General features: G+C 23.9%; 2 protein-coding genes across 3 annotated transcripts in view; one reads left to right on the top strand and one right to left on the bottom strand.

Moving 5' to 3' along the window:
• LOC117166955 (low molecular weight phosphotyrosine protein phosphatase 1-like) overlaps nucleotides 1-16,674 on the top strand; it is a 57,330-nt gene that overhangs the window by 29,278 nt on the left and 11,378 nt on the right. The window lies entirely within an intron of this gene.
• LOC117166952 (sulfhydryl oxidase 1-like) overlaps nucleotides 2,448-16,674 on the bottom strand; it is a 16,006-nt gene continuing 1,779 nt past the window's right edge. Inside the window, exons 2-3 of the mRNA XM_033351437.1 lie at nucleotides 9,073-9,325; nucleotides 2,448-4,358 (exon numbers count right to left, since the gene is read on the bottom strand). Of these exons, the coding sequence (XP_033207328.1) occupies nucleotides 2,957-4,358; nucleotides 9,073-9,325 (1,655 nt within the window). The 3' untranslated portion in view covers nucleotides 2,448-2,956. The remainder of the gene's footprint in view (nucleotides 4,359-9,072; nucleotides 9,326-16,674) is intronic.

The following is a 16,674-nucleotide window of genomic DNA, read 5'->3' as shown; positions in this document are numbered from 1 at the left end:
GATTTTAAGGCAATTTTTGAAAGACAGAAATAATTTAAACTTGTGAAGATTTTAGAAATTCTGTATAAAACGTGCATTTTTTATTATTAAAAAAGCGGTTTCCAGAGAATTAAGCATTATTCTTCAGATTCCTAGGAAAATGTTGAATGATTTTTTTATTTTTGTAGGTTAAAGATTTTCAAAATTGTCCAAAAAGAAGCTGCAAGATTTTACAGTTTTTTTTTATAAAAAGATATTTAGAAGGTTTAAAAGTTTATGCCGAATTTTTTTATACTTTCAGAAAACATTTTTATTCTTTTGAATCTTATTTACAAGTCTTAAAAGTTTACGAGAAATAAAAAAATAATTTAAATTTCTAAAAGATTAAATTTTTTTAATTAGGATTTGGAAGATGTAAAAAAATTTCTCAAAATTTCTGATGAAAATTGTAAGACTTTTTATTCTGAAAAATCAATTTTTAAAGAAAATTTCAAAGAATTTTAACAAATTTCTAAAAATTTTGATAAAAATTTGGAAAAATTCCAGACAATTTTTTCCATTTTAAATGATTTCTCTCAGTTTTACGTAAAAATTTAACTCTGAATTAAAGATATTTATAAGTTTTTAAGGGATTCAAAATATTTGGAAATTTGTAAAGATTTCAGAAAATTTATGAAATGTTTTTTAATTTTTTTCAAACTTCTATTCGTCTTGATTATATTTTCAGGAGACTTAGAAAAGAATTAGAAAGTCGCGATTCTTTGCGAATTTTTCAAATTTTCAGTTTTTTGATAATCTTTTTAAATATTCTCATACAATTAATTTCTCGAAATAAAAATTAATTTTATATCCAGAAATCTGAATTTTTTCTTAGTTCTCTTGACACTTTTCAAAATTCCTAAAAAGCTTCTAAATTTTTTATTCAAAATCTTCGAAAGCCTACATTTTTTTACAAATTTTCTAAATCTTTTATAAATTTAAATTATTTTTTAAAAGCTGTTAATCCATCTAAATAAGATTTAAAATAACTCGAATTTGTTTTTAAAGATGATGCAGAATTTTAAAAAATGCTCTCAAATCTTAAAAATTCTTTTTATACAATTTGGAAAATCTTAAAATAATTTGAAAAAATAAAAAATCAGTTTAAATTTTCCTTTGAATCTAAAGACATTTTTTCATTCTTTTGAAACCCTTGAAATAACTAAAAAGCTTTTTTCGAAATAATTACAAATCTACATTTTTTAAAATCTTTACAAATTTGTAACTAGTTAAATTTTTTATAATCTGCATAATTTTAAAAATGCCTTGAAATCTTCCTGATTATGTTTCGAAAAATTTGGAAATCTTTCTAAAGTTTTTACAATTTCAAAATTGTTAAAATGCTTCGTAACTTTTTGTCCAAAATTTTTCATAACTTACATTTTGTTAAAAAAAAATGTTGTAAATCTTTTCAACTTTCAAATTATTTTGAAATTTTTTTTAAATCTTCTAAATATTTCTTAAATTTACTTGATTTTTTTTCATAATCTTAAACAATTGAAAAATGTTGCTTTTAAATTTTCTACAATCTTTTACGAAATTTTAAGAAATAATTTGAAATACTTTCAAAGCTTTTTCAATATTCTCTCAAAATTCATTTTTTAACAAATAAAATAATCATTTTAAACCCAGAAATCTTAAGAATTTTTTTTTATTATCATGAAACCTTCCAAAATTGTTAAAAAGCTTTCAATTCAAAATTATTATTTTTTTATCTTTTTAGATCATCTGAATATCTCATAAACTTACTCGATTTTTTTTGTAATCTTGCAGAATTGAACATTTTTTCTTTAAAATATTCTTCACTCTTTTTTTGTTGAAATTTTAGGAAATCATTTGAAATATTTTAGAAGCTTTTTCAATATTCTCTCAACACTCATCATTCTTAAAAAGTTTTTTATATCGAAAACTTGAAAAATCTAGATTCTGTTCAAATTATTTTAAAATCTTCTCAAGATTATATTATTTTCGAATATTTTCGAAACTTCGATATTTTTATTCATAATTTAATTTTTCTGATCTCTTTAAAAGGGTAAAAAAGTTTACAAATTGTAGTGTGACAGGAAAATATTAAGAACATAATTATGTCCCAACATTGAAAAAATCAATCACAGTTCAAATATTCTACATTAAAAATAATGATAAAAAACATTTAGAAATAAATTTTATCATGAAATAAAAATACTAATTTGGAAATTTTTAGTTACAAAACTGATGATACAGAAAATTCATAATTTTTATTAATAGATAAACAAATTAAAAACAAAAAATTTGTTTGAAAATTTTCAAAGGTTGAATAAATAGTGATGCAAAATCCAGTTTTATTTTAAATAAACGATTGTATTAAATTAATTTTTCACTTTTGTGCCTTCTATTTGTCTCTTAAGATATTGCTGGTACTTTGCACTCACTTTTTTTTTTAATTCCCATTTTTCAATCTAAAAGATTTATTTATTGCAAATGATAACATTAAGGAAGAGCTTCCCAGACTCATGAGATTAAAAACTATTTCGAAAAAATTCGTTCATGCACATTCGTTCCTACTAAAAAGTACATTCAATTATTCATATGCACAGTTAAAATATCACTAAAAGTATTGACAATATATACACGAAATTATATTTACAATAATCACTCTAGACTTAAAATGTCGTCACTCGCAATTTTCACTTCTAGAAATATGGAATATTTTTCTCAAGGAAGAATTGAATTTAAAAAAATTAAATAACAAAAATTAGTACAGAAAGAGCCATTAAATTAAAAAGACACCAAGTTTCATAATTCTCCTAAATTACCAAACATGATTATCGTATTAGGTGCAGAAACACAAGTATCATTGACACATAATACTAGAAGTTTCTGCCAATTTCCTTGTACAATAAAGGAATTTTTAATCAACTCTTTCCAGAATAATTTCCACTGTAACTCTTGCAGAGACTTAAACTCTGCCAAAAAAGGAATGTACATAAGGTTTCTTTCTGTAGCCTCGCTTAACAGCGAATTTAATGCAAACCAGAATGAGAATCGTAGCCGACATGACATACAAAACGACGCAAATGCTGATATCAAAAATGGTAAAATCCCAGCCAAGTTTCCGCGAACTCATAAAACTAGAAGACACTAGTCTCTCCTTTCGAATTTTCGTCACATTATGACCACCCGCCTCCTCCTTTGACTTGATGCTCGACTTGTAAAAATTAATCCCCTCGTATCTATACTTCGACTTCAAGTACGACAAAACCGCGTCCTCCTTCCAGTTTCCATTCTCGTCTCGACACGCGGAACAATCCTTTGCCCCAGGATACTGGATTTTCTTGTGCTGCGGATCTTCCGTCGCATCACCCGCCAATCTCTCATTGACTTCATTGTGCGCTCTCCACAGCCAGAGAATATTATCATCTTCATTCTTCACTTCAAATATTTTACTCCTGTTGGCCATCTCGGCGAAATGCCGGGCGCACTCGGCACAACCGAAAAAATTCGTAATATATCCGTACATTGCGCGCAAAATTTTTGCCGGATTGTACTCAACTTCCTTGAAGCTCTGAACAGCAAAATTCACCGTCAACATGTGAAACATTGTCCACAAGCCACAGGGATATCCCCGGTAGATTTTCGAGCTGCCCTTGCAGCCAATCCACTCAAGATTCCCGGAATAAACTGGCGACATTTCTTCCTCGGTGGAGACAACGAGTCGTCGAAAATCCGCGCCGCTTATGTTCCTCTTCTCTTTGATAATGTCGTGAAGAGTGGACAAATAAACGACTCCAGTTTGTTGCATCGGAAAGTAGGTGGCTAGGACACTCAAGTAATTCTTCAGCGCTACCAGCTTCTCCCTGTCAATCATCTTCGAGAGGGGAATTTCATGAGCTATCGAATAGCGGAGAGCCTTTTCCAAATCCAATTGGAAGACAACATCGCCGAATTTATCTGGGAAATTTTCCGAACCTCCCGACTCTTGCTTCTCATCATTTTCCCCTACTTTCGAATTATCCTCGGGATATTCTTCCATGGTGTCCATCATCTCGATATTAATACCCACCGAGCTCATGTATTCTTGAATCGATTTTCGAACTCCTTCCCGCGTCGGCGCTTTTATGCCTAGAGATTTTTGAGAACCATCTCGTTGAAGGAGAATAAGACTGGGGAATTTCGTGACTTTGGCTGTCACACAGAGAAGTTCATTGTCCGAAGTTACTCTTCGTATGTGCATATCATGGACATTCTGGAAGTCTAAAATTACGCTGGATCCCACGTAGGAGTTTGGCGTTTCGAATATGAGGAATGTGTATTTTATCTCGCTTTTCACTGCTTTCCAAATGCTCTCAAGCTCACTTTTCCTGCAAAAAAGCATTATGAGAATATATATATATATATATATATATATATATATATTTGGTTCGGAATACATGTTGTTTGGTTAAAAATTCTATTATTTGGTAAAAAATTTAACTATTATTTAATTCTTATTCTTATTATTTAACTATAATGTTAGAAAGTCATCTTTTTTATTAAAAATTCAACTATTTTCTTACAAATTAATTTTTTTAGTTGAAGGTTCATCATTTGTGTCAAAATTTAGGCATTTCGATAAAAATTCTTTTTTTATTTGCTTGAAAATAAATAATTTTTTTTTCTTTTTAAATTGGTTGAAAATAAATCATTTTTTTTTAAATTGGCTGAAAATAATAATCTTTTAAACTGAAAATTAAAATATACCATTTTCAATTAAAAATTAATTTTTTTAGTCAAAAATTTAACTATTTGCCTGAAAATGTTTGTTTTTTAGTTGAAAGTTCAACTTTTTGGCTCAAAATTTATGTATTTTCTTGAAAATTCGTCTTTCATGGTAGAAATGTAATCTTCTAATCTCAATAAGAAAATCCAACTATATTTTTAGTTAAAATTTCAGATTTCTATTGAAGAGGCTACCATTCTATTTTTGGTTCGAAATTTATCTCGTTTGGTTAAAAATTCTATTATTTGGTAGAGAAATTAATTATTTGCTTGTAAATGTAAATATAATGTTAGAAAATCATCTTTTTAAATCAAAAATTCAAATATTTGGTTAAAAATTAATTTTTTAGTTGAAGGTTCATCTTTTGTTTCAAAATTTAGGTAATTTGATAAAAATTCTTTTTATGTTTGGTTAAAAATAAATCATTTTTTTTCTTTTTAAATTGGTTGAAAATAATAATCTTTCAAACTGATAGTTAAAATATACCATTTTTAATTAAAAATAAATTTTTTTAGTCAAAAATGTAATTCTTTGCTTGAAAATGTTTGTTTTTCACTTGAAAGTTCATCTTTTTGGCTTAAAATTCATCTATTTTGTTAAAAATTCGTCTTTCATGGTAGAAATGTAATCTTCTAATCTCAATAAGAAAATCCAACTATATTTTTAGTTAAAATTTCAGATTTATATTGAAGAGGCTACTATTCTATTTTTGGTTCGAAATTTATCTCGTTTGGTTAAAAATTCTATTATTTGGTAGAGAAATTAATTATTTGCTTTTAAATGTAAATATAATGTTAGAAAATCATCTTTTTAAATCAAAAATTCAAATATTTGTTTAAAAATGAATTTTTTAGTTGAAGGTTCATCTTTTGTTTCAAAATTTAAGTATTTTGATGAAAATTCTTTTTATGTTTGGTTGAAAATAAATCATTTCTTTTTTTTAATTTATTGAAAGTAATAATTTTTTTAACTGGCAATTAAAACATTCCATTTTTAATTAAAATTTTATTTTTTTAGTCAAAAATCCGACTATATTTTTGGTTAAAAGTTCAGATTTCTATTGAAAACGCTACAATTCTATTTTTGGTTTGAAATTGATCTGGGTTGAATAAAAATTCTATTATTTGGTAGAGAAATTAGTTATTTGGTTGAAAATGTAACTATAATGTTAGAAAATCTTTTTTTTAAATCAAAAATTCATCTACTTTTTTAAAAATTAATTTTTTTAGTTTAAGGTTCAACTTTTTGGTTAAAAATTGATGTATTTTGATGAAAATTCTTTTTATGTTTGATTGAAAACAACTGTTTTTTCTTTTTTTTCATTGGTTGAAAATAATAATTCTTTAAACTGACAATTAAAATATTCGATTTTTAGTTAAAAATGTATCTTTTTAATAAAATTGTAACTGTTTGGTTAAAAAGGTTTGTTCTGTAGTTGAAAGTACAAGCTTCGATTCAAAATTCATGTATTTTGTTGAAAGTTCGTCTTTTATATATTTTTTCTCTTTCATTTTTCTCTTCTAATCAATAAGAAAATTCAACTATATTTTTGATTAAAAGTTCAGACTTCTATTGCAAAGACTACTATTTTTTTTATACAAAATTCAACTACTTTGTTAAAAATTCATTTTTATAGTTGAAGGTTCATCTTTTTGTTTGAAATTTTCACTATTTTCATAAAAATTTCTTAATGTAATGTTTGGATGAAAATAACGTTTTTGGAACATACAAATAAAATATTCTATTCATGGTTAAAAATGTATCTTTTTCAATTAAAAATGTAACTATTTCTTTAAAAATTGTTCTTCTTATTTGAAAGTTCAACTTTATAGTTCAAAATAAATAAAATCCAATTATATTTTTGGGTAAAAGATCAGTTTTCTATTGAAAAGGCTACTATTATACTTTTGGTTCAGAATTATTCTCATTTGATCGAAAATTCTATTCTTTCGTTGAAAATTAAATTATTTTAGTGAAAATGCAACAATAATTTTAGAAAGTCATCTTAATTGTCAAAAATTCAACTAATTTGATAAAAATTAATTTTTTTAGTTGAAGTTTCGTCTATTTGATTCAAAATTTAATTATGTTGATGAAACTTCTTTGTATGTTTTGTTGAAAATCAATTATTTTTTTCGTTTTTTTTTAATTGGTTGAAAATACTAAATTTTTTTACTGAAATTAAAATATTCCATTTTTGCTTAAAAATTTCTCTTTTTCAGTTAAAAATTGTTCTTTTTTTAATTAAAAGTTCAATTTTTTTATTCAAAATTGATGTATTGTGTTGAAAATTCGTTTTTCTTGGTAGAAATGTAATCTTTTAATCAATAAAAAAATCCAACTTTTTGGTTGAAATCTCAATTGTTACATGCTTCGTTATTAATTCATCTTTTTTTTGTTAAAAAATCAATAATTTTACTCAAAGTTGAACTACTTTGTAACAAAAGTATTTTTTTTTATTAAGGATTCATAATTATAGTTCAAAATTCAACTATTTTCTTTTTAATGAACTTTTAAACTAAAAATGCTACTGTTTTGTAGAAAATTAATCTGTTCGGCTTCAGAATTTAACAATATGGTAGAAAATTAAACTAAATGGTTTAAAATTCAACTTTTTTGTAGATAATACCACTTTTTGGCTTTAACTTTAAAATTTTGTCTTTTTTCGTAGAAAATTAATCTTCTTGGTGGAAAATTTAACAATTTGGTTAAAAAATCATTTTTTATTAAGATTTTTTATATCTGAAATTGTAATTACTCCATGTTAGGTGAAAACTTTATTCTTTATATTAGAAAAGTCCGAAATTCGTCTTTTTTAATAGAACATTAATCTTCTGGACCGAAAAGTCACCTTTTTGGTTGAAAAAAAATTTGTTCAAAATTCGTTTTTTTTTTCAAAGTTATTTTTTTTATAAATTTTTAAATGAAAATTGAACTTTTTTACTTTTGCTTGAAACTTAATCCTGTATATGTTTGGTTGACTAATCACCATGCATCGTTGACAATAATTCGCCTTTTTTGTTTCAAAAGTCGATTATTTGACTCGAAGTTGAAATACGATGTAAAAAAAAAGCATTTTTTCATTAAGGATTCATAATTATTGTTAAATATTCAACTATTTGCTTTTAACTCAACTTTCATGTTAAAAATTCTACTGTTTAGTAAAAAAATTAATATTTTTAGCTTACAAATTTAACTATTTGGAAAAAAATTTAACTTTTTGATTTTAAAATCATATGCCTGTGTTGAATACTCAACTTTTTTCTAAATTCATCTTTTGTGTTTAAAAACTTAACAGCTAAAAAAATTCATGTTTTAATCAGGAAATTTAACTATTTTCTTTTAAATTAACTTTTACGTTAAAAATTCTACTGTTAAATAAAGAATTTATATTTTTGGTTTCAGCATTCAACAAATTTGAAAGAAAATGAAACTTTTAGGATTTAAAATCATATGCATGTGTTGAATATTCAACTTTTTTCTAGATAATTAGTATTTTTGGCTTTAAAATTAAATCATTTTATTGAAAGTACATGTATTTTGTTGAAAATTCGTCTTTTTTGGAAGAACATTAATCTTCTTGGTCGGAAATTCATTTTTTCAAGTGAAAATTTGACAATTTTGTTAAAATTTTATTCTTTTTCGTTAACATTTTTTTTATCTGAAAATGTAATTATTTCATGTTTGGTTAAAACTTTAACCGGTATATTTTATAATTTGAAAATTTCTCGTTTTTTATGGAATGTTAATCTTGGTCGAAAATGCACCTTTTTGTTTGAAAATTTAACAATTTTATTTTTGGTAGATACTTTATCCTATATATTTTATGAGTTAAAAATTCAACTATTTGGTAGAAAATGTATATATTTGGTTAAAAAGTAGTCTTTTCGGGTAGAAAAGGTTTTTTTGTTTGTTCAAATTTCATCTTTCTCGTTTCAAAACGCCACTGTTTTCCAATTTTAAAACATTCGAATCAACTGAAATTTAATCTTTTTTAATTTCAAATTTCGACAATTTGATTGAAAATTCAACTATTTCATTAGAAGTACAACTATTTTGTTAAAGTCATCATTTGTAGTCGGAAATTGAAATATGTTGTTAAAAATTTATCCTTTTGGATTAAAAATTCATCTTTAAGGTAAAAAGATCATCCTTCTTCTTTAAAAATTGATCTTTCTTGGTTAAAAACTAACTTTTTTGTTAAAAATTCAACTGTCTTCGACAAAATTCGTCTTTTTGTCTTGAAAATTGTACTATTTAGTTAAATATTATTATTTTTTTAAATAATAATAATAAAATAAATCGAAATTATATACCTATAAGGAACAATATTAGGCCAAGTAGATCCTCGGCCCTCCTGCTGTTCAATTTCTAGTTGTTTGACTAAATTGTGACGCATAGTAGATACGTCCTTTCCTTTTTCAATTACCAGTCCCAGAGACCCTTGTTTTAAATCCACCGAAAAGTATCTCAACATTGGATAATACATGACTTCGTACTCTCGGCAAATCGGATTATTATCGTCATCGGCGCAATCGATCGCTGAAACTTTTACCACATCTCGCCAAGCTGAAATTTCATATTTCAATCAGTATTTCGTACAAATACGCCTGATGCTCTAAATTTATTTTTCAAATAAGTAAACAGTCTATTTCCAAATATTGAACATTTAAGAAATTAAAAGAGGAATCGTAAGGCTGTGGGGCTCAAGTTCTATACACAAAATTCAATCGCCTTATTTTACTTAATAAATAATATAAGTAAATATTTTTTAAATAGCAAGCCCAACTGCGGCCTAATTTTAATAATTTTTGCATAACTGAACATTTGTAGCAAATTTCCAGATTTCTAACCAAAGTGTAGAATATTATATTTTTGGCTGAGAATTCATATATTTTAGTTAAAAATTATTTATTTGATAGAAAATTTAATTGTTTTGTTGAAAATTCGTCTTTTTGAGTTGACAATTTTAAATACTTGGTTGAAAGTTAAACTACTTTGTTGCGAATTCGTCTTTTTTAGTAAAAAATTAATCTTCTTGGGTAAAAATTCAACTAATCAGATAAAAAATTAACTTCTTTGCTGAAAATTCGTTTCTTTGGTTGAAATATAAACACTTTGATTAAAAATTCGTTTATTTGATGTCGAAAATTAATTTTTTTAACTTAAAATTGATATTTTTAGGTTGAAAATTCATGAATTTTTTATTGAAAGTTCATTCTTTTTGTTTGAAAAGTGTACTAATTTAATTTTAGCTGTGAATTGACCTATTTTAGTTAAAAATTTAAATATTTTATTGAAAATCCTACTGCTTTGTTGAAAATTCCTCTTTTTTGGTAAAATATTAATCTTCTTGGTTGAAAATTCAACTACTAAGTAACAAAAAGAATTTCTTTGTTGAAAATTCGTCTCTTTCCTTAAAAATTTAACACTTTGATTGGAAACTCGTTTTTTTTTGTTCAGAATTAATTTTTTTAACTTAACATTTAACTATACAACATTTTCTTTAAAATTGATATTTTTATGTTGAAAATTCATAAATTTTTTATTGAAAGTTCATTCTTTTTGTTTGAAAAGCGTACTATTTTATTTTTAGTTGTGAATTTACCTATTTCAGTTGAAAATTTAATTATTTGGTTGGAAATTCTACTGCTTTGTTGAAAATTCCTCTTTTTTGGTAAAAAATTAACCTTCTTGGTTGAAAATTCAACTACTCAGTTACAAAATGAATTTCTTTGTGAAAAATTCGTCTCTTTGGTTGAAAATTTAACAGTTGGATTGGAAACTCGTTTTATTTTTGTTGAAAATTAATTTTTTAACTTAAAATTTTATTATGCAATTTTTGGTTCAAAGTTAATTCTTTTTGTTTGAAAATTGTACTATTTTATTTTTAGTTGTGAATTCATCTATTTTGGTTAAAAATGTAATTATTTGGTAAAAAATTCAATTTTGTTCAAAATTCAACTTTATTAAAAATTTATCTCTTTGGTTCAAAAAATTGACCAACTTTTCATTGAAAATTCGTTTTATTTTTGTTGAAGATTAATTTTTTTTCAACTTAAATTTGAACGACAAAAATTTTGGTTAATAATTAATACTTTTAACTTAAAATTTCATGAAATTTTGGTTGAAAGTTAATTCTTTTTGTTTGAAAAGTCTACTATTTTAATTTTAGCTGTAAATTTACCTACTTCAGTTGAAAATTTAATCATTTCGTTGAAAATTCTACTGCTTTGTTGAAAATTCCTCTTTTTTAGTAAAAAGTTAATCATCTTAATTGAAAATTCTACTACTCAACTAAAAAATGAACTTCTTTGTTAAAAATTCGCCTCTTTGGTTGAAAATTTAACACTTCGATTAAAAATTCGTCCTTTTGTTACAAATTAATTTTTTTTACATAAAATTTAACTATACAATGTTTTCTTGAACGTTAATTTAAAAAATCAACTACTTGGATGAAATTTGAATTAATTTGCTTAAAATTTTATTTTATTGGTTGAAGATTCATCTCTGCGGTTGAAAATGTAACTATTTGGTAAAAAATTCGTTTTTTATAGCTGAAAATTATTATTTTTCTTTGTAACTAAAAATTTTCCTATTCTCTTTTCATTAACAATTTTTCATTTTTGGTTGAGAATGCATGCATTTTTGTTGAAAATTTGTTCTTTTTTGTTAGGAAATTAATCCTTTTGGTTAAAAATTGAACCACATAGTTAAAAAATAAACTTCCTTGTTGAAAACTCATATTTTTTGTTGAAAATTTAATTATTTGCTTAAAAATTAATTTTTTTTGCTGTGGTTGAGAATTCATGTATATATTTTTTTAATTAATTGTTTTTGGTTAAAAAGTAGACTATAGTATTTTTTGTTAGAAATTCATCAATTTCAGTTTTAAAAAAACAATTATTTTGTTAAAAACTTAATTATCTGGTTGAAAATCCAAAATTTGTTTAAAAAAATAATCCTTTTTTTTAAAACTTCAACTGGCTTTTTGAAACTTCTTCTTTTTGGGTTTAAAAATTCAAATACTGAGTGGAAAGTTGAACTACTTTGCAAAAAATTTCACTTATTTTTTTTTATAATTACAAGGTGATTATTTCACGATCACTTTTCTTCCCTTTAGTGATTTGTAGATATCAGACAAAATAAAGTCTTTACTTTAATCAATTTAAAAATATAAATTTATGAAAAATACAAAATTAAAAAAAAAATTGTCAGAATTATGTTATTTGAGAATTTATGATCAAACAGTCTTTTCTATTCAATCATCAATTTTGAATTATGTCGATTAAAAAGTTTTAGTAAAAAAGGAAAAAACAAGTGCAATAAATATTTTTAGAATATTTTTCACGAAATCCTTCGCCAAGTTTCAAAGTATTAGTTGTGAAAATAAGCAGTCAAAATTTCCATAATTTACTTGCAACCTTGTTTAAGTTATCGTGCTCACAAAAAAGTTTATCATCCACACATACACTGCCAGGCATTCAAATACACACATATATCCGGACAATTACTTAGAACATTGTATTAGACATTTTAAAATTGAGAAACGATTAATTAAACGAAACTGTTACAGTTACGAAACTTCCTCGATGAGATAACAAAAAAGAACTTCTTTGTTAAAAATTCATATCTGGTTAAAAATTTAACTTTTGATTAAAAATTCGTTTTTTTTTTGGTGTTGAAAATTCATGCATTTTTGGTTAAAAGTTAATTCCCTTTCGTTGAAAAGTAGATTATATTTTTGATTAGGAACTCATCTATTTCAGTATTTAAAAAAATCAATTATTTGCTTACAAATTTAATTATTTGGTTGAAAATTCAACAATTTTATATAAAAATGTATTTGATTGGTTGAAGATTCATCTTTTAGGTTGAAAATAAAACTATTTAGTTGGAAATTCGTTCTTTTGTGGTTGAAAATGCGTGACTTTTTTTATTGAAAGTTCATTCTTTTTGTTTTAAAAGTATATTATTATATTTTTGGCTGTGATAATTCTTATTTATATGTTTCAAATTTAATTAGTTTTCTTGTTAGAAAATTCATTTTCTTGGTCAAAAATGTAGCTACTATTTAGTTAAAAAATGAACTATCTTGTTGAAAATGTAACAATTGAATTAAACAATTAGATTAATACAATTAAACGTATACAATTTCGCGACTTTATTATAAATAATGTTTATTTTTTTATTTTTGAGGCTAGGGATTTAATTAATTCAATTAAGAAATAAGCTTTGATAAATTATACTTCCAAGATATTCTTAAATATAATAGCACTATCAATTAATTAAATAACTATGTATTAGTTAAAAAATAATTAATCATTTCTTGAATTTTTTCAGTGCATACTTAAGTCAAATTAATGTAGGTACTGTATTAAATTAACTTTAAACTAGTTTAAATTCTCAACTTTTTAAGTAAAAATATTGCGTTAATTAACAAATATGAATTTTTAAACAAAAAAATTAATTATCTATCAAAAATACATGTTTTCAACAAAATAAATAAATTCTCAACCAAAAATTTAAGTTAAATTTTCAGTTCATAAATTTTCAACAAAAAACTAACAACAAATTTGCAACTAAACTGATGAATTTTCATATAAAATGATGAATCTTCAACTGAAATAGATGGATTTTAAACAAAAAAAGATGCATTTTTCATAAAGTGTTTAACTTTCAACCAAGGACTTTAATTTTCAACCAAAAAATTGAATTTTCAGCTAAAATTATGAATATTTAACTGGAATACTAGAATTTTTAATACAAAAATATGAATTTAAAAATAAAATTACTTTTAAAACAAAAAGATTAATTTTCTACAAAAAAATAAGATTTTCCAACAAAATACATGAATTTTTAACGAAACCATTGAATTTTAAACTGAAAAAGACAAATTTTCGATCAAAGAGATGAATTTCAAACAAAAAAGGTGAATTTTGAACTAGAATGTTGAATTTTCAACTGTAATAGATGAATTTTTATCAAAGGAGTTTAACTTTCTACCAAGTAGTTTTATCTTAAACTGAAAATAAATACGGCTTTTCAACAAAATACCCAATCATAATTTCAATTTTTTAATCAAACGAAGTTGAATTCAAACAAAAAAGACCACAATTCAACATGAGCTGAATTTTCAACAAAGATTAATTTTCTACTAAAATGATGAATCATTAGAAGTAGTTGAATTTTGAACAAAATTGATGAATTTTCAACTGGAATAGTTCAATTTTAGGCAAAGAAGATTAATTTTCAACTAAAATTTATTAATCTTTAACTAGAATAATTGAATTTCCAACAAAACAGATGAATTTTCAAATAAAATGATATTATACTTTCAGTTACAAAAAACAATTTAAAAAAACTAATTTTCAATAATATAGTAACATTTTCAAACAAAGTGATAATAATCGAATAATCCAAAAATTAATGCATGTCTAACATTGCTAATATTATAATTCATTCTTTTTACAAAAATTTAAATATCTTTCTATTTAAAAATTTGTATTTAAGGTTGAAAAGTAATCTATTTTAGCAGAAATAATTTTATTAAAGAAAAAAATAATCAAATGAAAACAAAGGGAGAAAAGGGAAAAAGTCAACTTAAAACAATCCAGAAAACTAACATGTTTCGAAGCCAATTTAAACCTCATCAGGGATTATTTATAAAAAAAACACTAAATAAATGAAAAATTTATATACCTGAGAATAAAATGTTCCCATAAATATTAATTAAAAGTTGATTTAGTCTAACATAATAAATATCTTTAGTCAGAAAATGATTGTTCTATAAAAGAATTCTTTTTACTTTAAAGTAAAAAAAAAGTTATTACAACCAACTAAATCTAACCCATACTTTGTTCTGTTTTGAGAGGTCCCTTTTTAAATTAATAGCCTTGTTATCTTCTCTCTTTAAAAATAGCATCTCCATGAATTCTCTCTTTTTCTAATTTTTCTCATGTTAAATAATTTTAATGTCAATCCAATTGAAATCATGACCATGTGTAATTTTATGCTTTGAAAATACTGAGTGATATCTACAACTTCTGTAAAAATTATTTTCATATTTATCTTTCCTAAGTCTAAGTGCCCTTCGTATATGCCCTATATAAACTGCATTACAATCATTTAGTTAACCTCGTAAATTACACATCTTTGTCTAGCGTTTCATATCTACCTTTTCCCAATTTTACATTTATTTTTGATGTTTTTTATTCATTCAATTTATTCTGTTATGCAAATGTTTTTCAATCAAATCAAAAGGATAATGGTTAAGAAAAATAATTTATTTATTAATTATTTATTAATCGTCTTTTATCAGTTTTAAATAAATTCATATCACGAAAATTTAGCTTTCCTTCAGTGTTAATTTCAACAGTAAATTGTAATCTTAGATGCATGCTATTCAAAAACCTTTAGAAGAATTTCAACTTTATTTTTACGCAAACTAAGCGCTGAGTCATCAACGTATCTTGCATAAAAATCAATATTAAAATCAATTTTTTCAAAAACTTGATTCTCTAAATTCTTCATAACAATTTCAGCTAAAGCAGGAAACAAAACTAATTATATAGGAAATATATCGAATGAAAAATATATTTAATAGTCTCAAAAAAATGTTTTTTTTTTCAGGAATCTCCTTAAGAGAATTTTTAATCAATTTGGTTTCCCTTTCAAAAGATTCCTTAATAATAAAAAAACGGTACTGGTTGATTTAATTTATCAATCATTTGTTTTATATTCACTTTTTTTTTGTTTTAAAATCAAAACTCTTTTATTGACGTCAAAATTTTTTTTAGGAAAAGCACCATGAGTTTTGCATTTTATCAAAAAGTCTTATTAAAAAATGATAAATCTTAATTTTGTTCTAATTAGGTAAAACTCTTATTTTTTACAAGTCCCCGAATGAGATCAATCCCTTTACCTAAATTTATTATTATTTCAATAAAACCCATTACTTTTCAACAAAAACAATCAATTTCAAAAAAATTTATTATTCCTTCTTCAAAAAAAATTTTTTTATAAAAAGGTTAACTCCCTGTAATGTCAGAATTAGAGAATAGAAAGTCACAACAATTTTTAAAAACACAATATAAAAATTTAAAAAATTATTTAAAAATTATATAAATTATTGTAACAAAAACACTTTGAAAACTTGAATATCTCTGCTCTTTTTACGAAAATTGAAAGAAGATTAACTGAACTGAATATTGTGATATGATAGAAATAAATAAAATAAGCGACTTTTTTATAGCATATTTTTTACTCGTGTTATGGACAAGGGACTAAATCTTTACGAGCGACTCGTATCACTCAATACGTCCCAAACAGAACCACTTGTAAAATACCATGCTTATATTTTGTTTTTCAAAAATATAAAAAGATACATTTACATTAAAAAGATTATTCATAATGACATTTTAATACTAAATATTACAAAATTTATAAACGTAAAAATTATAAATTTCAAAGCAGTTAAAATGTAATTTTATGGATACACTTATTTTTAATCAATTAAAAAAAAATAGTAACTTAATTTTTTCAGATAGGTTACAAGAAAAGAAATGTTAAAAACATTACATGAAGCATGTTTAATGTGGATAATGTATACAATTTTATTGAAAAATTAGAATTTCGACGAATATTCAAAATTCAAAATCACATCGTTTTTTTTTTTAATTAACAATGACTTTCAAAAAAAAGAGGGAACTCATACTTCGAACTAAATTACTAGATATTTTTAAAAGAGAATAGTTTTCAAAGTTTCTCCTACAATACATAGCTATAATCTGACCCAGATTCAAAGTTATCTACATTTCAGGAAAATCAAACAAAGAAAATAAGAATCTGTTATCAGAAAAGTAACAAAGTATACAGAAAACACGACAATAAGAAATTATATTAGAATTAAACATCAA

The sequence above is a fragment of the Belonocnema kinseyi genome, chromosome 2 (genome assembly GCF_010883055.1).
Source record: "Belonocnema kinseyi isolate 2016_QV_RU_SX_M_011 chromosome 2, B_treatae_v1, whole genome shotgun sequence".
In the NCBI taxonomy this organism is placed as follows: domain Eukaryota; kingdom Metazoa; phylum Arthropoda; class Insecta; order Hymenoptera; family Cynipidae; genus Belonocnema; species Belonocnema kinseyi.
Note: the sequence above shows the minus strand (reverse complement) of the source record. Positions and strands in the feature narration are given on the sequence as shown.